General features: G+C 38.2%; 1 protein-coding gene across 1 annotated transcript; it reads left to right on the top strand.

The window, feature by feature from the left end:
* Window positions 1–4,641: 4,641 nt before the first annotated feature.
* c7a (complement component 7a) lies at window positions 4,642–11,041 on the top strand. Its single transcript, XM_085475722.1, has 17 exons — window positions 4,642–4,699; window positions 4,809–4,887; window positions 5,114–5,255; window positions 5,338–5,482; window positions 5,564–5,702; window positions 6,365–6,508; window positions 6,597–6,840; window positions 7,535–7,648; window positions 7,752–7,918; window positions 8,051–8,279; window positions 8,650–8,821; window positions 9,002–9,089; window positions 9,611–9,743; window positions 9,826–10,014; window positions 10,174–10,273; window positions 10,377–10,561; window positions 10,651–11,041. Exons 2-17 carry the CDS (start codon window positions 4,810–4,812, stop codon window positions 10,833–10,835), a joined length of 2,454 nt encoding a protein of 817 aa, XP_085331848.1. The 5' UTR covers window positions 4,642–4,699; window position 4,809; the 3' UTR covers window positions 10,836–11,041.
* Window positions 11,042–11,649: the final 608 nt, after the last annotated feature.

The following is an 11,649-nucleotide window of genomic DNA, read 5'->3' as shown; positions in this document are numbered from 1 at the left end:
ATGGAAACTGTTCTCTCAGGCATGAAGAGGAAATAAAGAATGAAGAAAAGTAATTGGAATGCTACAAACAAACTAAACACAATTTTTCCTTGTCCTAAAAACGCAAGGAATTAGGAATTGGAAGATATATTTCTAGCCTCAGAGATAAAAGCAGACATGTATCCTAACTCGGTTTTCACAGCTGAAAAAAGGAAACAGAATATGTGGTCAATCGTTTATGGGTGAGGCTGAGATGCACTTCACCCTACAGTGTAAAACATGCAACGGAGTAAAGAACAAGTTCAACACTGGGGCAATGGCGGGACGGTAATTAGTACTGTTGCCTCACAGCAAGGAGGCCCTGGGTTTGAATCCACTGGCCAGCCGGGGCCTGCTCCCTCTCACAGCCCAAAGGCAGGTATGTTAGGTTAACTGGTGGTTCTAAATTAGCTGTGCTGTAGATGAGAATGTAAGTCTGAATGACTGTGTGTCTCTTGGTGTTAGCCCTCTGATAGATGGTGACCTGTGGAGGGTGTGACCAAACTCTTCCCCAGACAGATGGTTGGATGGACAGATGAATAAATGTTCAACACAAATTTTCAGGTTTCAGAGAACTTAATGACCTTTGAAATGAGACAGAGGAAGCAAAGCTTTCTTAAAAGTCTTGTGACAACCAAGAGAGGGGGCATGAGAAAGAGAGAGAGAGTTGGTCCGTGGCCACTGGTGGTTTATGACCTTTTTAGTCACAACTCATTTTTAAACAGTCTGCATATAAATATGCCACATCAGCAGACAACCCATATACTATAGGGTGTTTGCCTTTTTCCTCCATCTTTATTTGTATTTAACAATTCTGGTTAACATTAGATGGATGGATGGATGATGGATGGATGATGGATGGATGGATGGTGTTCAGTTTCTTATTACCGCACATGTCCTTGGATTTATCTGATGACCCCTTTAGTCACTAAAGCACCAGGCTAGGAAGCTCCAGCACATGTATAGTGGGCCTAATTCTTTTAAATAGAAATAATTATGGATGATTTGGGGTTTTTTGACCATTCAAAATCTTGTAGTATACTTAAATATGTTTGTAACACAATTTGGACATTCATCTGGAGATGAGTATGGATAAAAGCTGCATATTCATTGACTGATACACCCTGTGTGTGCAGCTTACTAACGTCTCTGGCAAGCCAAACTTCCAGGGCAGATGGCGGTCAAAGATGGCTCTCTGAACATCATGAAAACCACACAAGCAGAACTAATGAAGGAGGGCATGGTCTGGTGGCATATTGTCTGAGCCAAATGTTATTCTAGCCTGAGGTGCTGGGATTTGGCTTGCTGCTGTACAGTAGCTGAGTCATTTAGCATTAGGTGGTCATTTCAGAAATACTGGAAATTACTTTTACATCCATTATTGAAGTCCAGGGGAAAGATATGCATGACTTCAGTGTGATTGCCTTGAGTTTATATCATAAACTGAGGTGACACGCTCAGACTAAAGTATTCTCCTAATTATATATTTCCTTTAATGGTTATTACTACATAATTACCCAATATAATTTCACCTTCTTGTGCGTGAAAAATAAAAATCTTGGGTGGTCAGTTTAAATCCAGCCCACATCTGCAGTAACCTTCTATGCATAGAGTTGGCAAAATTCAGATAGTGAGGCTATAGCAGCATTTGTAATGGATGTTTCACCTTTGCTAGCCACAACCATCACCTTCATCTTAAAACTACATCCTAAGAATGACAAAAGCATGGACTAGTTTTTCAACATTACTCTTAGACTGGATGTTTCTTTTTTTCAATACCGATCAGATGAAATAAGGTAGTCCTATAGACTTGTTTCATAAATAAATATAAATTTCAAATGACAGGGAAAATATATAATAAAGATCAGTTCATCACATGTAATTAATAAAGCATTAATTGAGGGTAAGACATTTTGCATAGTTCTGTAGGTATGGTATTTGCATAGACATGCAGATTAAAAAAAACATTATTAGATTTTTAAATGAAATAATTACCAAGGTTGTATGAGGGTGTTTGTTTTTTTTAAAACTGATGTAAACTCCTCCATAGCAACCAGTTTTAGGATCTAGAGGAAAAGTTCAAATATGTAGAGGAATACTTGTGACTTCTTGACTGACAAACACAAACAAAAACACACACTAGCTTCTTTGGATACTGACCAGGTGCAATCATAGAGACAAAATCTTAAATATCTCGGATACATTTGCAGAATGGATACTGGTGAGCTGCTGGAACAAATTGCTTTTGACATCAGACCGACATCACAAGTGATGTGGAAGAGGTTTGCGAATCTGCTGGGACCAGGTGTCAAACGGATCAGAAGAAATTTGATGTCTAAAGCAGAATTAGAACTGCTGCGGTATAAGATAATGTCCAGACAGTAGTACAACAAGAAACAAGTGGCTGAAATGAAACTGATGATGAAAGAGCAGATCACTCTGATCAAATAACAGTAAAATTGTGTTTCCCTGCCTGAACAGAGAATCGAGACTTATTCCAAAAAGGAAACTTAGTTTAAGTATCCCTTTACACACAAAGATCCCACAGTGTGTTTTAAATGACAACATTTCATCTGTAACAGTACCTAATGATCGGGCATTATTACACATGGCTAATAATCTGTAATGCTATTGCAGATAAAGTAATACAAGGCTCCGTAAAACATATCATCTGTGTCACCGCTGCCTGCTCTGCTTTGTCCTGTTGCTGCTGCTCTCCCTGCCTGTGGCTTTGCAGTATGCACGTGGAAATGCAGGGAGGCCTCACAACAGAGAAACAGCAATCAGGACTTAGTGGTCCTGACTTCAGTAGGTAAATATCACACAATTTCTACTTTGTTCTAAAATTGCTGCACCTGGAAAATGACTTCTAAATAAGGAGGTTACCTTGGGGGAGCTTTTGAGTGGATAAAGGGCTGAGATTTTGGGCACTAAGTGTTTGCTCAAGCTTTTTTTTTCTGCTTTATTCCTCTGCTATTGCTATATTCTCATCTCCAACATGTCTTTCCCTTTCCTGTCATTTTACCTCAGTTTCAATCACACTATGCGTTCATTTGACAACCTTAAATTGTAATGTGGGTTGGTTATTGCTAGAATTGATAGGCAGCAGGAATCAATGCACAGCAACACAACCTCGCCTGCCCCGCGACTGCTAAAAAGCATTTCGATGCAGCACTCAGTTTTTGCTATTGAGCTGCCACTATGTGATGAATATGAAGCCGTGATTGCCTGAGACAGCAAATATATATTCATCATTAGTGAGAACCTTGACACATATAGGAACAGCTTTTCATAAACAGCAGAAAATCTCAAGTTTGGCCGTGAGATATGTCTCCTTGAAGCTGCAGAGCTGACTGTGATGGACATCACCCAACCTCTCTCTGTCTCCCTTACCATGCATATATGCCAGGAATATTAAGATATGAAGATATAAGATATAATCGAGCTCAAGCAGAATGGCTGTGTTGCAGTTTTCCTCAAAGGTGATAAATACTGTGGAGATCAGAAACAGTCACAAATTTGCTTGAATCAAATTTAACCCAAGAGGAAACAGTTCTTAAATCTCTGTTGCCCTCCAGTGTTTGGTTGGATAAATCACATCTCAGTATGCATCACTACTGTATGTCTGTTTTTACTGTTTCAGAGCTGTAGATGCAAAAAAATCACTCATCTGAATAAGTTAAAAATGATAGTAGTCATTTAGATAACAGTTTACAAGGAGAAACACTGAAGCGTGGTTAGTAACTAAGGAACAGTTGATAAATAAATCAATAAGTCATTAATCAATGCTGCTGTAAATCGTAATACAACACAAAAGGGTGATGCTATATTATTGGGTGACTGGTCAATCAGTGTTTCATAAATATCAACGAATAAATCTAAATTCTCAGGCATTAATTAAACGATTAATGACTAAATAATTCTGAATGGCACAAAACTGTAATTCATCATTGTTTCATTAATTAATATGTGTTGCCTTAAGTAATGAAGCATTTTCTTAAAGGAAGACTAAGAAATGGTTAATTAATCTTGTGGTAATGTGGAACTATTATGTAACTTGGTGGTTTTCTGAAGACGGTTTGTATTAAACCCTTGTTTTTCCTCCACTGATGAGTAAAAGCATCTGTTGTGAGAAAGGTCATTCTTAGTAGAGGAAGCTTTGTTCAGTTTCAAAATGACTTCTCTGGAAGAACTTTTTGGCATGAACTTCCAACATATTATTTTCTTGCCTCTTTCACAATATGGACAGGAAGATATTCCTCTCTCTCTCTCTCAAACACACACATGCTCATAAATTTTCCCTTGAAACCTGATAAGCTCCATGTGTTGTATTTACAACAGCTGGACTCCCTAGGAAGAACGAAACATAGAAATCTTGCTCATTATCCATCTGTTGCTGTGCTTCTCTCAACATGAAGGCAAGTAGATTTTGCATGGATACATTTTTCAGTTTTCTGTAAAATATGTCACTGATGTGATTTCAGTAAGAGTAAGTTTGTATTGTCATTGCTGTGATATTTCCGTGGGTGACTGCTATTACCAAAGCTTTTCTTTTCTTTTGCTTTCTTTAACTTTCTTTTCTTTGCTGTGCTTTTTTGTGTTTTCATTTTCCTCCTCAGAAAGTTGCACAACTCTGTGCAAGAGTCTTACCATGGCTCCTCTTCCTGTTCACTGCCAAGGGGTAAATCTGGTTTTCGTTTTGTGCTTTAAATCATAAATATATTGTGCTTGTTGAACTTTATACGTTGTCATTTATATCGTGTTATGTTGATTTAAACGTCATTTTCAAGAATGTGTAACCAGGAAGTTCATTGCCAGTGGGGTCCTTTTGGCAGTTGGTCAGAATGTGATAGCTGCACCAAATTACAGGTCAGGGAGATTCATTGGTAACTAATTTCTTACCCATACAAATTTGCATGCATTTTCACGTACTGTATACAGTACAGTACAAGAAAGTGTATTCATAATAAAGATTTTTCACCATCAGAAATACTCAAGATTATGTTATTTTTAAAACTTGTGAAGATATTTTGCCATTAATTAAATTATTATTACTTTATATAAATATTTCTTTGTCATCCTGTGGATGCTACAGACAAGAACCCGATCCATGGTTGTCTACGCTCAGTTCGGTGGAAACCGTTGCTATGGAGAGCGAAGCGAGACGAGGTCCTGTGAAACCACACAAGGCTGCCCTATAGAGGACGGATGTGGAAACAGGTTTCGCTGTCGATCGGGTAGGAATCGAAACTGCCCTCACTTCCTTAATCCTACTGAAGTGGTTAAACAATAACTATCTATCTGTCTTTTGACTTGCAGGGAAGTGTGTTAGCCAGTCTCTGGTGTGTAACGGAGATCAGGACTGTGAGGAAGATGGACTTGATGAGAGTAACTGCGACATTTCAGAATACATTGTTTGTTCAAACTCAGTTCCTCCGCCGAACATTGAGATCCTAGGACTCGGGTAAGAGAAAAGTCTTGATCTAGATGTTTATTTTTTATGATTCATTGAGACATTAATCTACAATCGCTGTTGTTTCTGTAGGGTTGACGCTGTGTCAGGAAAGAGCAGAGAAAGTGTCATCAATACTAAGAGCTTTGGTGGCCAGTGCCGCACCATCTTCAGCGGCGTTCACAATTCTGTTTATCGACTGCCCCTTAGTACTCTTCAGTACAGCTTTTTGGTTGGTACCTGTGGAAGAACTTGAACTGTAGTTCATACTGATACTTCTTTGGTCACAATTTCTTTTAAAGTACCCCTTGGATTTGTATTCTAGAGTTAAGGAGTGAATATAGCAATATTTTCTACCTATTCTACTTTTTTAATCTATTCAATCGCACATTATTACCATTGGCTTGCTGCCTTTTGCTCTTTTTTTTGTTGCATTAGGCATTTGGCCATTGACTCACATTTGGTGCCCTCAACTTGACATACATTCACATCATCTGCAACATCTCATCATCTTCTCTTTATAAAGTTAATCAGCTCGTTAGAGTTTGTCTTGCTGCTGATGGTGTTTTCTGATTTGTGGATTGAAAAGAGATGTCCAAAGTCCTCTCTGGAAAAACAAACTAACAAAGTGTAAATATATATGTCAACACATTGAAACAATAATTTTAAACCTGTTTTTATTCAAAGTTCAGATTTATGCTCATTTTTAGACATACAGTGACTCATTTGTATGACTCATTTTAACATAAGATTTCTGTAAACACAAAAAATTCACCTGTTTCATCTTATTCACCTGTAGGGTCTTCCCCTAAATCTAGTTAAGTTGTCCAGGTGAGCATTTCATATCTCTAAACTAGAGGAAACCAGACATTGTAACCCCTGTCCCGATTCCAGGTTAAAGTCCAGAATGACTTCAGTGATGAGATGTACACCAGCAAATGGCACTATGCAAAGGATATTGTCAAGAGGCAGACAGTAACCGGGACTACCACGGGATATCGCAACTATGATTTTCATGAACAACACGACAAGACTCAAGTGAGTAGAAACCTAACACTTTAAATAAAAAATGCCTTTGACAAGTCATCTCATGTTGAAACGGAACCTTTTTTTCCTCTTCTTACAGACCAAAAAGCTTTTAGTTTTAAAGAATGACATCGAGGTAGCTCAGTTCCAGACTAACGCTCCTCGGTACATCCCGATATCCGAGGCGTTTTGGAAGGCACTGGTCAAACTGCCATCTGTCTATGACTACTCGGCCTACAGGAAGATTTTGGAAAGGTTTGGAACGCACTACCTGTCTGCTGGAAGCTTAGGAGGCTCCTTCAAAGTTATTGCCACAATTGATGAAGAAACTGAAAACAATATGGGTAAGGATTCATAAAACACTAGTGTAATGGAAGAATTTAAAAATATGGTCTTAGTGGTTAATTCTACCCAGTGTTTTAAGGTGCTAAACAACAAGCCACTGCATGTGTCTATTGCTTGTAATAGTTGTAATATACATTTTTTAAAAATGCATTTGACTAAAAATGCTCAAAAATTTCTAAAATGTGTTTTTAAATGTAATCAGTTTGTAATGTAATTAAATTATTTATAATATATATATATATATATATATAATTTACATATATATACATATATATGTAAATTATATATAATTTACATATATATGTATATATATAATTTACATATATATATATGTATATATAATTTACATATATATATATATAATTTACATATATATATATATATATATATATATATATATATATATATATATATATATATATATATATATATATATATATATATATATATATGTATGTATGTATGTATGTATTAATATGTATTTTCCTTATAACATAAGGTGGTCCGATATTATTTTTAAAAAAAATCCAAGTTGTAATTGCAGCTGGATTTAACTATATCACACAGCTGTAGTGGTAGTATTTTTCCAATGCCAAGTAAAACATCTGGCTGATAAAAATGCTGCCATAAAGCCCTGCTTTAGTCCTGCCTCACTTTTCTGACACTGACTTTACGTTTTCCTTTGTTTTCAAGTCAGCGAAAGTGAGCAGTATGACGAATGTTCAAGGACTAAACGCTGGATTCTCATATTCCCCATCACCACAGTGAAGTGTAAGCGAGGCCAGAGCACTCACTCATCAGGCACAGGTACAATTTGGATGATAATTTTACAGATACCAGTACCTATAAAAGCACTTTACCTCTATAAGTTTTTCTGCCATCCACTATCTCTTCAAACCTTTAAAAATAGGAACCAGGAGGAGCAATAATCTGAAAAAAGTGGATGTGGAGGGAGGAGGTGTCTCACATATTGCAGCGCTGAATATGATGAACCTAGATAATCCAGAGAGAAACTGGGAAATGTACTCAAACTGGGCAGAGTCTGTTAGGTCGTTTCCAAAGGTCATAAAACAAAAGGTAAAGAGAACGTAAAATAAGCTATTTGTATGTTAAAAAGCAAGATCATAATGTTTAATGAATCTTATATGGATTTCATCTTATCACTTAATGCAACCTTGCATCGCTTTTATTTTACTATTGTTTCTCCAGCTGCGGCCGCTGTCAGAGCTGGTGAAGGAGGTTCAGTGTCCTGGTTTGAAGAAGCTCTACCTTCGCAGGGCCATAGATCAGTACCTTGCTGAAAGTGCCCCCTGCCACTGCCGGCCATGCAGGAACAATGGAATGGTTGTCATGGATGGAGATGAATGTAAGTGCATCTGCAAGCCTAACACGTCAGGACCAGCCTGTGAGCAAGGAACTGAAGCAGAAGGGCAGCAGGGTGTGTATTGTCTTTCATACAGGATCTTTATTACTGTACTGTAGCTCACCAATGTTACTTTTAAAGTCTAAAAGGGGCACATTGCAGTGAAAACCCCCTTTAAAAAACAAGTGTTCTTTTTCCTTTTAGCTTTTAGCTTTTGTGTTGTGATTATGCTTAGAAATGCCAAAATAGCCCTGTGGGGCTGGCAGATGTGAGATTGGTGTCAGGCTTACTTTCAGGATGAAAACAAGGAAATTAACAAACTGTTAAATTGGGTTAAGTCACTATCATGGGTGGGGGTAGGATTTAATCGAGGCTAATATCAGACAGACTTTATTATTGTCCTTAATTTCTTTCTATTTCTTATTTTCCATTTCTGGTCATTAAGGAGTGATCCATGGTAGCTGGACCTGTTGGTCTGCCTGGTCATCGTGCTCTGGGGGCCGAAGGTCTCGTAGTCGTTCCTGCTCTAACCCCTACCCTCAGAATGGGGGACAGCACTGTATCGGAGAACCAGCTGAGACGTCCGACTGCGAAGATGAAGAGCTGCAATACTTAAGGTGAGAGCTTAAGTTTGTTTTGTGGGTTTTATGAGTTTTTTGTTTGTTTGTTTGTGCTGCGTGAATTTAGTGACATATTTGTAACAAGCACTGTGTTCATTGCATTGAGTTTCCAGTAAGAGAAAGTGTCAAACTGATTTTCATCAATATGTAGTTATGCAACACATACTTTTTCTACAGAACTATGGAGCCTCAGTGCTTCGACTATACTCTCCCAGCAAGTCAGAAGTGTGGAACCCCACCTGCTCTGATCAATGGCTACATTCTGGTAAAAATAGAAATTTTCACCATGGTGTGGAACAAATGATTACAAACATTTAGTATTTATTAACCAGACTAACTGCTACTTTTGTAGTGCTTGAACAGTGTTTTGCACAAAGTCACAGTACAGTGTTAGAAAAAGAGTTACGGGAAGAGACTTGAAACTGAAGCTCTAGTATCTCCTATCTAAGTGAAAGAGAGTCTGCCTCAATGTTACTGAGTTTATTAGTTATCTTTAAATATTTTGCTGAATTTTATATCTTCTCTTCCCCATAATAGAGATGTGTTTTGTCCTTGTGTCTCTATGTTCTCCTCTGTGCTCATCCTCCAACCATTTTTGGCAAATGGCTGCTCTTCCTGCTGCCACTTGTTCCTCATAGGGGAACTACAAGTGGTACTGTCTTATAAAGTGCCTTGAGGCAACCCTTGTTGTGAACATAAATAAAACTGAACCGAGCTGAGTTACATACCCACATCAAAGCTAAGAAGTTGAACTTGATGATCTTATCTTTATTACATGTGTCACAGGATCCAAAGGACATTTATCTTGTGGGTAGTAAAGTTGAATACACCTGCACTGAAGGTTTTTATCTTGTTGGTCACAGCACCATAGAGTGCACTGCTGATCAAACCTGGTCTGCCCGGCCTGGATTGTGCACAGGTGAGTAAATAAAGTTTAACATTTAGTGTATCATAATAATGAATTGCTGTGTCACATTGTAAAATTACACATTTTCTTCAAGTTACAAGTTGCCAGATTGGACTCCTTGCAGATGGTGTCATAGCCTCTCCTTTAAAGGAGACCTATGGCATAGGAGAGTTAGTAACATTCTCCTGCCCAGCGGGTAAACGGCTAACAGGCGAAGCCACGGCTATTTGCAATCCCAGTCTGGATTTTTCACCAAACCCAGCAGACGTCAGGTGCATCCAAGGTAAATTTTACATCAAGCTTTATAATCCTTTAGCTCTCTGCTAAAGGACTGTCCTGGACTGCTATGTAACAAAATGAAATATGATGAGCTCTATATTTAGTCATTCAGTGTAGAGAATCAGTAGACAATGTGGAACAGTGATTTCTGTGTATTCCACAGACAGCGCACCAGAACCAAGCATTGCTCCTGGAGTGCAGTGTAAACTGTGGGAGAAGCCTTCCAGAGGAAAATGTGTTTGCAAAATGCCTATTGAGTGTGGGTATGTTTATTCTGCTAATAAATAATTTGGTCATGTCAGTTTTGGCAAACTGGCTAATGATACTGATTTACTGTGTTTTTTGTGCTTTGTGCCCACCGGCCAGTTCATCTTTGAAGTTGTGTGCCACAGCTGCTGTAGGTAGAAAATCGGTCCTTCTGGATGTGTGCAAAATGAATGCATTGCAATGTATGGGGAAGAAATATATGACAGCAGAGGACAGCACCTGCATTTGGCCACAGCGTGATACAACAGGTTGCACCGGCTGCCACATGTGGGAGAACTGTGATGGTATGAACATGTGAAGTGACAAATGATCTATTATAATGTACAGCAGTTTGTAGTAATTCATGCTGTTTGTCTTCACACGATTTTCTCAGATCAAGCCAATGACTGTCGCTGTAAGGACTCTGCAGATTGTGCGAACCCTGGGTATAACGTGTGTGTCCGTGTTGGAGAGGATGAGACTGCGGCCACACAGACCATGAGTGAATGTGAAGCAGGACTTCGGCGATGTAAGGGAGAAAAAGTGTTTGTTGTCAGTATCCAGCCCTGCACCTCCTGAGCATTCAGGGCAGGAGCTGATTGACTGACCTCTCTTATTGGTCTTCTTTTATTATCCCACTTTGAAATATTCCACAAATTTTTTTGTGTAGCCAATGTTTTTTGTTTTTTTTATGCTAAGATTTAGCACACTTTAAAGGCACATTTTTTGCATGCGTAAAAATAGAACAATACTGTATTAACAATAAATAAAAAGCACATCAGTCATGTTTGATCTTTCTTCTTTTGTATTACTAATATTGAGACCAAGAGATATGTAATATTCTCACAGACAAACATAGCATAATGGACTGTTGGTTGGGTTTGAGAGGTAATGTTTGGAAATCTGTTTTTCAGGCTCGAGAAAGTGTAGGGCTTCTCACAAAAGATGTCTTGTGCTTACTAAACCCGACAAAGCTCATCCTGCGAAGCAAACCCCTGCTGACAGTCTATTCCTGCCTCTGGCTTGCAGCCCTCGCACAGTGTGAATGCACGTCTGCATGTGTGTCTGAACCTGTCCGTGAATAGCTGTGAAGACACCAACTACTTAATGTTTTATCATCAATTCAAGAAATACTTATGGTCAGCAGAATGATTTTCTAGGTTTGAGATGTTGATCACAAAGACTGATAGTTGGGGGAAAGGTGTTAAAAGTGCATCTGAGCTGCCATTCTTGAAGGGATAATGCATACAAATTGATGGTTTTTGGGTGAGATGTGGTAAAAAAAAAAATTCCTATCTATCTATCTATCTATCTATCTATCTATCTATCTATCTATCTATCTATCTATCTATCTATCTATCTATCTATGAAAGAAGGACAGAGAGAAAAAAAA

The sequence above is a fragment of the Copadichromis virginalis genome, linkage group LG12 (genome assembly GCF_057382275.1).
Source record: "Copadichromis virginalis isolate Kocher_CV1m ecotype Utaka linkage group LG12, C_Virginalis_male_GT1.1, whole genome shotgun sequence".
Classification (NCBI taxonomy): domain Eukaryota; kingdom Metazoa; phylum Chordata; class Actinopteri; order Cichliformes; family Cichlidae; genus Copadichromis; species Copadichromis virginalis.
Note: the sequence above shows the minus strand (reverse complement) of the source record. Positions and strands in the feature narration are given on the sequence as shown.

Excerpts from the sequence above, each read along its gene's own strand:
- c7a (XM_085475722.1), top strand. The coding sequence starts at position 4,810 with ATGTGTAACCAGGAAGTTCATTGCCAGTGGGGTCCTTTTGGCAGTTGG. Across the intron at positions 9,090-9,610 it reads TGATCAATGGCTACATTCTG|GATCCAAAGGACATTTATCT; the intron begins GTAAAAATAGAA and ends CATGTGTCACAG. Across the intron at positions 10,274-10,376 it reads AAAATGCCTATTGAGTGTGG|TTCATCTTTGAAGTTGTGTG; the intron begins GTATGTTTATTC and ends CCCACCGGCCAG.